This window comes from Gymnogyps californianus, chromosome 3 (assembly GCF_018139145.2).
Source record: "Gymnogyps californianus isolate 813 chromosome 3, ASM1813914v2, whole genome shotgun sequence".
Lineage (NCBI taxonomy): Eukaryota > Metazoa > Chordata > Aves > Accipitriformes > Cathartidae > Gymnogyps > Gymnogyps californianus.
Window position 1 is genome coordinate 101,727,507 of NC_059473.1, and position 13,339 is coordinate 101,740,845.

At 44.6% G+C, this 13,339-nt stretch overlaps 1 protein-coding gene across 2 annotated transcripts in view; it reads left to right on the forward strand.

Moving 5' to 3' along the window:
- The window catches only part of GCLC (glutamate-cysteine ligase catalytic subunit), a 35,940-nt gene extending 29,460 nt beyond the window's left edge, over nucleotides 1–6,480 (forward strand). For both annotated transcript variants that reach the window (XM_050893405.1, XM_050893406.1), the window contains 4 exons: nucleotides 369–450; nucleotides 547–650; nucleotides 753–873; nucleotides 4,690–6,480. In XM_050893405.1, coding sequence (XP_050749362.1) covers nucleotides 369–450; nucleotides 547–650; nucleotides 753–873; nucleotides 4,690–4,895 — 513 coding nt within the window. In that variant the 3' untranslated portion in view covers nucleotides 4,896–6,480. The remainder of the gene's footprint in view (nucleotides 1–368; nucleotides 451–546; nucleotides 651–752; nucleotides 874–4,689) is intronic.
- Nucleotides 6,481–13,339: the final 6,859 nt, after the last annotated feature.

Consider the following 13,339-nt stretch of genomic DNA (forward strand, 5'->3'; position numbering starts at 1 on the left):
TTTCTTCTTCTGTACTCATTTAAATTGCATCTAAATATGCAAAGAAGTCTGCCAGATGGGATGCAACCTGTGAATCACAGCTGTTCCTGTGTTTTCATCCAAACTTAAAAGATTAGCATAGCATGTTCTAACATAATACCATTACCTCTTTTGCTGGAGACCTAATTTCATAGAACGTCATCTCTTTGTGGTTTTGCCTGGGACCCCTGAAGAATGAAATAAAACTTACCTCCACAGCTTGGCCTTGTGTGACGAAATAGTAAGAAACATATAGTAGATGTTTCAACTAATGAGACCAAAATGTGAGGGTTTGGGAGAATCCTAATTTTCTAAAATGTCACAAATCTCTGAAATACTTCTTTTGCCAGGTGGATGAAAACATGAAGATGGCCCAGAAAAGAGATGCTGTCCGGCAGGGAATGTTTTACTTCAGAAAAGATATTTGCAAAGGTATCACAGCAAGCAACCTGATTAACACTGTTGTGGATGTTTAGTGCATCTCTTGCCTTCTAACCGTTTCTTCCTTTCCCTTTGTCACCCATGAAGGTGGAAACGCTGTTGTGGATGGATGTGGCTCTGCACAGAACGGGACAGGCACCGACGCGGAAGAGTACACCTTAATGAGCATTGATACAATTATCAATGGGAAGGTCATAGCCTCTTCTACCTGGAACACACAACTTTCCCCTCCATTCTGCCCTCCTAGAAACCAGATCAAGTGTGTTTTATGCTGACTCTGTTCTCTTACACAGGAAGGAGTCTTTCCTGGTTTGATCCCAATTTTGAATTCTTATCTTGAAAACATGGAAGTGGATGTGGACACAAGGTGCACCATCCTAAACTACCTGAAACTAATAAAAAAGAGAGCATCTGGTATGTTTGACACTTTTGGACATTGATTTTCCTGGCATTTTTCTACTTAGTAGTTGGGCTGTTCTCTAGTTTTCAGTTGGGTAAAACTGGTGGCAGCTGTGGCTAGGTAAATGTTGAATCATAGGAGCAAAGGACTGGAGTGTGTTCTCTGGTTTAAATCTAGTCCTGCCTAATTCTGATTATAAATGTTTCGTGATCCATTTTAGAACTTAAATTAGGAGTAATTGATACACTACCCTCTAAGCTGTAATTGTAACTGTATCTCCAGTCCAAGATTTCTCTTTTCAGCACCACTTACTGCTGCTTTTGCCAGTGTATTGTCCAGTTTAGTAGTTTGCACATATACTAATCCCCTTTGCCTGTCACTTGAGTGTTGTAACAGTATGTGAGGCTGAGTCTGATAGCCTGGTGTTACTGGTGTGACTCCAAAGCGTGCTGCTCCAAAGCATTCATAAGTCTAAATTCTGGTATGCTAGTCTTTAGCTCCCTGATAAGAAAGCCCTTCTTGTAAGTAACAAAACTCCTTCAAGGCAGAGCAAACCAGGCTATTACCCTGTCTTCCCCATGTTGCAGTGTTTTCAAAGACAGGCGGTGTAATGACTCTTTATGCTCCTTTTTAAAATGCAGCAGTATAATGAGTAAAAGATGCAGGCTAAACTTTAATTCAGAACTGGGTGTGTAGCACAGTCTGCAGCAGCTTTATACCTTTCTATGTGCAAATCCCTTGTATGCCTGCCTTGCTGTAAATTTAGCTAGACAGTTAATTTTAGTGTCATAAGTCAAGACATCTTTTTTTTTTCCCTCTCCCCAATTTTAAACTAAAGTGTTGCATTCCTTTTTAATTCTTGAAAATTGCTGTAGAAGCTTCTAGGTAAAGACCTTTTTAAAGCTGAGGTGGAAATCAGGACTTTCTCTCGCCTGGTAATTCAGTACTTTAGCAGTACTTCAGAATGGTAACAATTTTTAATTAATTACAACTTTCACTGTAACTGTTCTTTCCTAAGGCTGCTTGTTTGTAGGAGGCTTCTGTCCCTCAGGTAACATAGACGGGGATTTGATGCTTGGCTTAACTGAGGGAGAAAAGAGAAACTGGGAGAAAGAAAATGTCTGAGGCGCATCAGCCCTCAAAATAGCAATGCTTTCAAAATATTCCATTGTTTGTTGTTGGGATTTTTCCCTTCAGAAAAATGCTGTTGAGAAAACAAGGAAAGCATTAAGTCTTACAGAGGGTTTTTTTCCCCAAGAGCTAGTGACATGGGCTCGACCCCCTGTGGCAGGTGTTCCCCTTCCAAAGAATAACTTTGTTACCTGGTGCGAAGTTGCAGGCATTGCAAAAGTCAGCTTGTGTATTTACACAGACCTAAAAGGTGTGAGAGTGAGGTAGAGTCTAGGGTTTATATCTTAACTTTGAACTGAAATGATTTTTAAATGATGCTTCTTAAAAACCAGAATTCACAAAATAAGAAGCATTAGGTATTGTATTACTGTGCCGTGATGTTTCTCAATTGTGAGCTTTGGATTATTCCAGTTTACTCTTAATCTTAAATCAAATGTTCCTGAACTGCAGCCTGTCTAGCATGAGACATGTCCACAAAGAGTGGCCATTTTTCAGATTTCTCTCCTCAAATGGTGAACAGAGAGCACTCGTGAGAGTTAAACACTGGCACCTTAGCTGCTGTGGCTTTAACCTTGCCCTGACGTGGTTCCTCTGTGCTTCAGTCGCATCTTCTCTTGCAGCACAGCTAGGTATTGTCCTCACTGGTCTCCGTCTAGCTGGTGTGTAACTGCCACCACTCGGTGAGACTACAGATTTGCTACGCGGGCAGCAGCTGCTGACCACCACCAGATATTAATGGAAGCAGTGTTAAGGTAGCAGCATCGAGTGATCCTTGTCCTGGCGTGCTCTCCCGGTTCCTGGCTGTCTGCAGAGTAGGCATTTTCTCAGCCGAAGGTGGTGCAGTAATCATGATGCTTGATGACTGTTCACAAACGTTATTTCCATGATCGTTGCCTTATCCTTCTTGAAGCAGTTACACTTTTGGTCCCCATAAAGTCATACAATAAGAAATGCCACAATTTTATTATATGCTCTTTGAAAAATGTAATTCCTGTAGGTTTGCATGCTTAAATGCTCTTCCCGGTTATTTCATGATACGCCTTCTAGTTCCTGTGTTGTAGGGTAATGTTTCTCTACTCAGTTCTCATCAACATTCATAATTTTGCAAACTTCTCAAGTATATTGTTGCTTCTGAACTTGCGATTCCCTTTGTCTTGTCTCTCCTCGCTGGGAAGTTGTCTCACACCTTTTGTCAGCCTGTGGTGCCTTTTCCCAGTCCTCCTATGTTCTTTGAGAGCTGCACGCTGTGTTCATGATGAAGGTGCTGCGGATTTATACCAGTACAAAGGATGGGGAGTAATTGGGCTGCCTGACCACAAGGTGTCTGTGTTGGCGTGAGCTGGGCTGCTCTCCCGGCTCCTCCTGCTCTGATAGCCTGCAGCGGCTTTTAGTCCAAAAATGTGTGTGTCTCTATGCTCCACTCCATTTCCTGGCCCACCGATTTTTCTTGCAAGCCCCCTGCTTCTCATTGGTTTGAGAAAGTTTTCGTGCGAGTTTTTAGTGCCTTCAATAAATAATGCTTCTTGGGTATTTTTTTTCTGCCCTCTTTTTATGCAGAAGGGTAAGCTCTGGCCTCATTTCTTTAAAACATGACTTCTGGGTTTTGAGGGACATTTTTATTTCTAATAACCTTTTTTATTCTGCTTTTCTTTCCTGTACTTTTCGCAATTTTTCTGACTTGTGTTCATGTACCTCTGTTCAAAACCACTGATAGGATATCTTCAGTCTTGGATGCTTTTTACTTCTTATTTGTGTGTTCTTCCTTGCTTTCCTGAATTTGATTCCTCTTGCTTTTTAATAATATTCTTAAACCAGAGATTTCTGTAGTGAAAGCCCTTGGCTCTTTCCACTCTTACAAGGAAGCTGAGGTTCCAGTAGCAACGGAAGTTTTGCTAGGCTGTTCGAGCATCCCATCAGCCTGCCTTAATGTCTTAGTAACAGAGTTACCTTAAACTTGTGCTTGTTGAGGTTTGCTTGCGTATGCTGCATTCAGAAGCGAGATTCAATAGCCTAAACACTGGTGTCCAGTTGGCCTCCAGCTGCTACTTTATGAGGATGCAGGTCTCCTGCAAGTGTTGTGCACCATATGGTGACCCTGTATAGAAGTGTCAGGGGCCCTCAAGCACCTGCCGACTGCCCCATGGTCACCTGTACCCTGCATAGTGAAGCGGAGGCAGTGTGTACAAGCCAGGAGTTGGTGTAATCAGGAACCTGCCTATTTTTTTGCTAGGGGAGCTGCCAGAGAGAGGAAGAATAATAAGTCAAGGCAGACAGAGCAAAGCTAGCAGCTGAGTTGGATGGATCAACTGCAAAATTATTTTATATATACATAGTTGTTGTAGAGGCGTCTGTTGGTTTGTCTCGGCCAGATTCTCTGCTAAATGACATGTTTAAGACCTCTTGCTATACAATCTGTTGGTAACACCTGTTCCAGTAGCTACTTCTCTCTGCACTCTCATTACAACATCTGAAAGTTTAAAGATCACACCAGATGAGTGGGTTTTAGATTATCAGCGCTAGGTCAGCTTAGTTATGCCTGCAGTTTAGCCATATTTAAAAAAAAAAAATACGTATAGGAATGGGTTTCTCATGAAAGCATGGACTATTTGTTAACTGTGTATATAATGCATAGAACTTCAGGTGTCATACTGCTAAATTAGATGTATAAACTGTGAAATTTGACTTCCTCTTGCCCACAGGAGAATTAATGACAGTTGCTCGATGGATGAGGGAATTTATCGCACAGCATCCAGACTACAAGCAAGATAGCGTGATAACTGATGAAATGAATTATAGCCTTATTTGGAAATGCAACCAAATCGCACAAGGCCAGGCAGAGTGTCCTGAACTATTGGGGGTAGGGTTTAACAAGAAACAAAGTGGAAACAAAACTGGCTCTTTGTAATGAATGAATGTTTCTTAAATAATAGAAAGTTTAAGCCTTTCAGCAAAGCACTAGCAAAGATACTGTGAATCTGGTACAGTTTCATGGTATGAAGACCAAAACAGGGATACTGCACTATAAAATGGGCCAATCTGCCTAAATATTCGTTTAAGGCATCCTAAGATGGGCATATTCTTATTGTTAAGGTTTATACAATGTACATGTAAATAGTAAAATATTTTTATGATTAACATCAATGTATTTTAATAACATTGTATCTAAAGTTATTGTGAATTAGCTTGTAACTTTTTTATGCTTATTCTGGAAAGAAAAATCGTCCTGAACAGCTTTGTAAATGTAATGGTACTTGTATATTATATGCATTCCAGTTACTGAATGTTTACTGTAATTTTTTAACCTGGAATGTGCTAAGTAATCTACCTTATTGTGTAAGAAAAAAAAAGAAAAATCTTCTGGACCTACCTGAATCACGGATACTTCTTCCTTCCATTTGGGTTTTGAAAGTATATAAGAACAGACAAATGCATGTGCATCCTATTTGTCAATCTTTACAGCAGTTTCTCAGTTTCCACAAGACCTGCATCCACTCATGAACTGTAAAACTTGGAGGAACAGATCTGTCTTTATTCAGATAACCTGCCTGTCTCTTCGTAACTGTAGTCTTAGGAAAGGACCATCATATGTAAGCTGCATTTCCTGGGGAAAAAAAAAAAAAAAAATTAAGATGCATCTTCTCCCAGATGCATCATTATTTTTTTTCGCATCTGAAATGAATTTGTATGCTGTCGTGGTTCAGAAATTTGACTGATGATTTAACAAAAAAGCAGTAATGGGGGAGAGGTGGTGAAAGAGAGGAGGATGCAAGAGCTGAACATAAAGCTCTCTTTACAAGGAACCAGACAGAATTGCCCTGCACTGTGGCACTCCGTAACTGCTGTTTCTCCCACGTTGCTGCTGTTCCCACAGTCAGCCATGACTGCAGCACAAAATCGAGGACCTCTCCATTCTTCCTAAAGATTTTCTCATTTGTCATTCATTATTATAAATATTTTTGGCAGCATGTTTATTTCCTATAAGGTACTTTATGTAGATAGCTAATGTACCTACATAGCTGTAGGTATGGGCAACTTAATCCCCTCTAGAAAATAGTTATAAAGAAATCATGGAATGCACTAATCCTTTGAACTGGGAGCCAGTGCTGGGAGTGACTGTAAAGTATTTAAAACTTAGCCATTGCAACTGTAAATAAAGCAAACTTCAGAGGCCTTTTTATTTAGCTTCTTAACTGACTTCTAGAATTGAATTGCGTTATGGGTAGATTATGCAAAGCTTAATACAAGCATATATAAATACCTAAGGTGTAATGATTTTTTTTAAAAAGAACTAATGGAGAAACTGCAATGAAGAGGTGCACTAAGAAGCAGCTTTTATGTACTGACATTAGACTTTGTTCTGTGTTCACAGGTGTGCTTTAGAGAATAAAAAGAGTGCTTTTTTTCTGTGGTGGTGAATTTGTTTTAATCAAGATGTAGGCATATGCTAATTTAGTTTCTGTAATAAGGAAATAAAAATAAAATTTGCAGTATGTGTTGGTCACTTGCATGACTTGAACCCACATTTTCAGATTCAAAAAAGGAAGAGTTGTGTACCCGGCAAGTATAGCTCATCTTACCCAGACTCACTTTGCTCACAGTGAAACTTCTCAGGACTAACGGCAAATGGTCTGCCCTTCCTGCAACAGAGAAGTCCTTGTCATTGTCATGGTAGCATCTGTCTGATTGCACAGCATCAGCTGCTATGCTTGGAAGACCCCTAAAAAAAGCTAGAATGCTTTCACTGCTTGTACTGCATCAACATGTGTCCTTTTTCCCTTTCAATTGACATTAAATCACCCTTCTGGCCTAGTAGGTGGCTACTGTCCTGTAAGCGAGAGCAAATTTTGTCATGATGCCTAAAAGCTATGGCTGGAAGTTTCCCTCATGAGTTCTTGTATGCGTGTTTTCTGAAAGGATAGGAAAGATCAAACAAAGCCGCTGCTTGTTTGTTGAGGTGTCCATGGTTGCGGTATCTAAGCAGCGTACATTCATAGATGAAGAGTTAAGGTATGTGCTCCAGCCTGTTCTCGATTGGTGTGGCATGGTGAAGGCTCTCACAGGGCAAACCAGACTTGCTGCAGGGAGTGGCAAGCTTTGCCACTACTTTTGAATATACCTTAAGGGTGGCTGTGTGGTATCTGCACCCACTCCGAGGTGGAGAAGCAAGCCCTAGGCCAAGCTTCAACCTCTGGCTGACCTTTTGCAGAGAGCATGAGAAACTCCCTTGGGCTATGAATTCAGGATTTTTGGTCCTGCAGTCGTGAAGTGCTTCCATGGAAATAATGATCTTTCCAACAGCCACATGAGCAAAGGGAGGGGAAGAAGCACCAAGCACCTGAGGTGAAACGTGATTGATTCCTTGTCCAAAGACCTTAGTAATGCACCAGTTATGGCACTGCCCATGATGGCTAATGTTGGCCCCAGTTCAATCCCAGTAATTTGCTTGGTGCCTTCCACTCGGTTTTCAGCTAGAAGGCCCTGTTGTGATTTCCAGAGGTGTCAATGCTATAAACAATACTCTGATGCCCAGTTTTCTCAAGAGTCAAACTACTTGAGTACAAGTGTCTTTATTTCTGGATTATTTTAGCTATGCCTTTATCATGGCCTAAATTTTCAAAATGTGTCTCCTTTTGTGTGTGCACAGAGCTGTGTAAGCAGTTTGCCTTTCTGGGAGTGGTGCAGCAAGAGCTTCGTACAATCCGTTGGTCCTGCAAAAGCAACCTGACCTCTGCAAAACAAGCATCGTGCAGCTTGTAGAAGCTGCATTGAAAAATGACCTAATCTTCTGTTTGCAGTCATTTTGTTTAATATCTTTAGTGGATTAGATTTGGTGTGCTGATGTGGTTTTGCAGCAAATTTGAGAGAGACCTCCTGCTACACGGGAAGCTGGTCACAGGAGCGGTGACAGCTGAGATTATTTCAGCAGCTATCTGGATGCTGTGAGCTGGGTTTCAGCAGGAAAGGATTGCTGTAATCCCTTCCCAAGAGCCAGGCCCATCCTTCAAACTGCCTGTTAAAGATAAACAGAGCAACATGTGTGCATGGAAAAATATGCTAATAAGGATGTTCCCTACTCCAGGAGAGCAGATGAGGGGACAGAAATGCAATAGTTCCCCTTGCTGCAGTGGGTATCAGAAGATGGCTGTTGACTGTAATGCTGAGCAGCGCGAGAACCCGTAATTTACAGAATAGAAACAAGAATGTGCAATTTGAGCATTATAGCAGAAACCCTGGGTGTCTTGAAGTCTGAAAGACCTGATGGCTCGTTGGTACTTTCTTGAAGCGGCTTTGGAGAGAGACACAAACAACATTTGTAAATGGTGAACTTTGCGATGAGCGTACTTGTACCCTGATGGAGGAGGGGGACAGTGCGGCTCCTGGGGTGGGCAGGTGGCAGAGTAGGAAGTTTTGTGACTCTATCATGTGAGCTAAACCAAACCTATCCGCACAGCAGTCAGTCTTGCTGTAACCTCTTCGTTGTGCCCCTTAACCGAAGGGCACCAGAGTACATGCAATTGAGAGTGCTTTACAGGAATGAGGTCTAGTTGAAATTAAAGGATAGCTGATGCAGAGTGTCTCCTACCTGTAACTCTGAACCACTAACACTGAAAGGAGTCAAGGGCCCCAGTTTTATTGCTGAGCACGATGCCATATGGTATGGGGCATGCCTTGAGTCCCCTGGGGTCACCTGTCCCGGCTGTGTCCCCTCCCGACCTCTTGCCCACCCCCAGCCTGCTCGATAGGGGACAGAGTGGGAAACAGCGACGGGCCTGATGCTCTGCAAGCACTGCTCAGCAACAGCCGCAGCCCCGGTGTGTTGTCAACACTGTTTTGGCCACAAGTGCAAAGCACAGCACTGCGCGGGCTGCTGCGAGGAAAGGGAAGGCCGTCCCAGCCAGCGGCAGTCCACTGCAGCCAGGTTACTTCACAGTTCCCTCATCTGTCCTCCTGCAGCCTGCACAGCGTCACTGTGAGTAAGAAGATGCGATATTGGGTTTCCCCCCTCTGACTACGTGTGCTTAATATTTTCTCTATCAGGATTGTCGTGGTTTAACCCCAGTCAGCAGCCAAGCACCACGCAGCCGCTCCCTCACTCCCCCCTGCCCCCCCCTTGCTCCCAGTGGGATGGGGAGGAGAATCGGGAAAGAAGGTAGAACTCTTGGGTTGAGATAAGAACAGTTTAATAACTAAAGTAAAATATAATACTAACAATAATAATAATGAAATATAATAATAATAATAGTAATGAAAAGGAATATAACAAAAAAAAAGGGGGGGGGAACAACCCAGTGATGCACTATGCAATTGCTCACCACCCGCTGACCGATGCCCGAGCAGCGATCCGCCCCTCCTGGCCAACTCCCCCCAGTTTCTATACTGGGCATGACGTTCCATGGTATGGAATACCCCTTTGGCTAGTTCAGGTCAGCTGCCCCAGCTCTGCTCCCTCCCAGCTTCTTGCACACCTGCTTGCTGGCAGAGCATGGGAAACTGAAAAGTCCTTGACTTAAGATAAGCGCTACTTAGCAACAACTAAAACATCAGAGTGTTATCAACATCATTCTCACACTAAATCCAAAACACAGCACTGTACCAGCTACTAAGAAGAGAGTTAACTCTGTCCCAGCTGAAACCGGGACAAGGATTCACTGATCTGCAAATTAAGAATTGAATTGGGGCGTCCTCGGCATACAGAAGATGAGGTGGGAGTGGGTGCTGGCAGCCCCGGGTGTATCCCCCTGGGACAGCCATGTCCTGTGTTCCCCGCTCCTCGGGTGAGGGGAAGGTGGCGCTTAGCCTTTTATGTAAAACATCATATAATCAAAATATTGTACTGACACAAAATAAGCAAAACACCCCACAGCATCATGAGATAGCAAAGTGCTTTCCAAATTTTACAGAAGAAATCAGGAAGGAGGAAGGGGCAATGAAGCAAAGGGAAATAAAATGGCTTGTTTAAGGCTATGCAGTACCAAATAAGTGAAAATCCCTCTGCAAACCCTCCTGAAAATCTTGTCCTTTCCGGAAATGTACTGGAACCACGGGCTGACACTGGCAGAGGTGGTGCAAGGACTTGGTGCTGGATGGGACCAGCTTTGGAGGGCCACAAGGAGAGCCATGGCTGCTTAAAGCCGAGACAGAGCTAGAGCTCCAGGGGCTGCAGATGGCAAATTTAGGGCAGTAATCCCCAATAAGAGCACCCAACCTCCAGATTTCTCTGGTTTTGATCCAGCCTGTTCTCACGCTTCATGCAGTGCTCCCCATACATAGGTTTAACTGCAACAGGAATTTCCATTGCTTTTTCCCATCACTTCATTTAGGAAAAAATCGAAGCGTTAACTGTATTTTCTTTTGAAGGCCGCAACAATTGCTGTGTGTACTGGGTAAAACAACTCGGTGAATCTCAAATCCTTGTGATTGCCACAGCGTTACATTTACTGACTGCTGTGGGCCGGTATCGAGATCTCCCCAGGTTTTGGCGTGGGGGTGCTTGCCCTTGGTGCCTCTCAGCGGCGGTTCCTGCGGCCATTGAGCAAAGCCCTGGAGATGGCAGCAGCAGAGCTCGTAACTCTTCCTGCCGCTGGTGCTAACACCCATGGAACTCTGCTCTACTGTGCTCTTCCCCAGAGTCTTGAAGTTTAATGTGAATTATGATGTTTGTATTAAAAGCAAGCTGCAGTGTCCCAAGCTTCTGGTCCCAGACCTTCCTCCTTTTCTGCTACATACAGTTGCATGCAATATAATGCACTGCTGTGCCTCAGTGAACTTATTTCCCCTCCTCTCAGGGGCAATTTCTTGGTTTCTTGAAGGTGGCAACTATATTTCAAATTTATCCCTGGGGTCCTTCTGAGCTTGAGGGGAACAGCAGCAGGAATGCCAGTAGAGCTCCAATAAACTTCTGTAGGTACTAGGAAGCCAGGGACCCCCCAACCCATGGGCTTGTAGCTAGCAGCACTCTGCAGAGCCTAGTAAAAAAGACATTTGAAGCTAGTATTTAAAGTGAGAACAGCATATATAATAACTGTTTGTGGTGGGTTGACCCTGGCTGGATGCCAGGTGCCTACCAAAGCCGCTCTATCACTCCCCTCCTCAGCTGGACAGGGGAGAGAAAATATAACGAAAGGTTCATGAGTTGCGATAAGGACAGGGAGAGCAAAACAGACTTGACTTGGGGAAAATTAATTTAATTTATCACCAATCAAATCAAAGTAGGATAACGAGAAATAAAAACTAAATCTTAAAACACCTTCCCCCCACCCCTCCCTTCTTCCCAGGCTTAACTTTACTCCCAAATTCTCTACCTCCTCCCTGCCCAGCGGCGCAGGGGGACGGGGAATGGGGGTTTGGGTCAGTCCATCACACGTTGTTTCTGCCGCTCCTTCCTCCTCAGGGGGAGGACTCCTCACACTCTTCCCCTGCTCCAGCGTGGGGTCCCTCCCACGGGAGACAGTCCTCCACGAACTTCTCCAATGTGAGTTCTTCCCACAGGCTGCAGTTCTTCACGAACTGCTCCAGTGTGGGTCCCTTCCACGGAGTGCAGTCCTTCAGGAACAGACTGCTCCAGCGTGGGTCCCCCGCGGGGTCACAAGTCCTGCCAGCAAACCTGCTCCAGCGTGGGCTCCTCTCTCCATGGGGCCACAGGTCCTGCCAGGAGCCTGCTCCAGCGCGGGCTTCCCACGGGGTCACAGCCTCCTTTGGGCATCCACCTGCTCTGGTGTGGGGTCCTCCACGGGCTGCAGGTGGATATCTGCTCCGGCGCCTGGAGCACCTCCTCCCCCTCCTTCTTCCCTGACCTTGGTGTCTGCAGAGTTGTTTCTCTCACATCTTCTCACTCCTCTCTCCAGCTGCTGTTGCTGTTGTGCAGCAACTTTTCGCCCTTCTTAAATATGCTATCCCAGAGGTGCTACCACCGTTGCTGATGGGCTCGGCCTTGGCCAGCAGCGGGTCTGTCTTGGAGCCGGCTGGCATGGGCTCTATTGGACATGGGGGAAGCTTCTAGCAGCTTCTCACAGAAACCACCCCTGCAGACCCCCCACTACCAAAACCTTGCCATGCAAACCCAATACACTGTTCCCCGGCATAAGATTCTCCTAGAAAGGAGAATCTCCTTCTTATAAGATTCTCCTGGAAAGGTGAAATCAGGAAGGCTTTGCAGGCGTCAGGGCTCTCTGTCCATTCCCTGTCAGGTAGGAGGATTCACTCTGTAAAGCAATGGGAGAAGTAAATGCAAGTTTCTACTGCTTGCTCAGCTGTAGGTCCGAGACATGCTTTCCTCCCACCGCTTTGCCTGCAGCCCAAATTAAAGAGGCGGCTGCAGTGCAGCTAACGGCGCTGCTCAGGCAGGAGTGCCCCGTCGGTGAGCACATTTCCAGACAGAAGCCCACCTGGTTTCTGGTAGGACTTTATCAAAGTTGAGAGATGCGATATTTATTGTGACCGTATTGGCAAATTATAATGGAAATTGTTTCCTGAAAATGCCCCTGATTTATTTTATTTACACCCTCCCAAATCAGCTAGGGGAGTGTAAAAGCTGTAAGGTGGGTAGCCCTAAAGGTGAACCTTGCACAGCTGCAGGCAGCACTGCTGAGCCACACTCCACTTTTGGGTGTTTCTGGGTCCTCCTCACTGAGATACCACCGTCCTGAACAGAAATAACATGGTCTCGACTAGCACTGTACTTCGCTGGAGCCGCTGGCAGGTTACAAGCGTTGGCAGCAGGCCCACCGAGCGCCCTGCGGCTGGGGGGGATTCCTGCTGCCTGCACCGCTCGCCCTGCCATCCCTGCTGCAAGGGCTTGGAGATGGGAGTGACATCTCGTCTCCCTTTAAACAATGCAATGTCTTTCCAGAAGAAAAGTGGAACTGTCCATAAATGCTGGCTACGAGTTGAACAACTTGGTGAAATCCTATGGCTTATGTTAAGCAAGAAATGGCTATAAAGTCTTTTCTAAGTCTAGCTTAGAAAACAGTCTAACAGTCTAACTGTTAATTTAGCCCTTGAATTTAGTTAAGTATCTCAAAGATATTCCAAAAACTACCCCTGTTACATGACCTAAAGGGACACACGTAATCCTGCTGGCAGTGAGAAGGTAAAAATTACCCCAGTGAAGCAAAGTGAGGGTAATACCCAGAGACACGTGCTCAAAAATCACAAATGAAAGTGTTAGTGAATGGTGGCTCCTCGTCATTGACTTCCAAGAGTTTGTGTTCTGGCTGGAAAAATGCTCGTTTATAAAATATTTAAGCAACAACAACTGTTCTTACTCTGGAGAAGGTCCAAGCTCCTATTAAATGCAATTAGATCAAAAGAAAGCAGTTTTTAATGAGGATGACGGTACAGATTTTGATG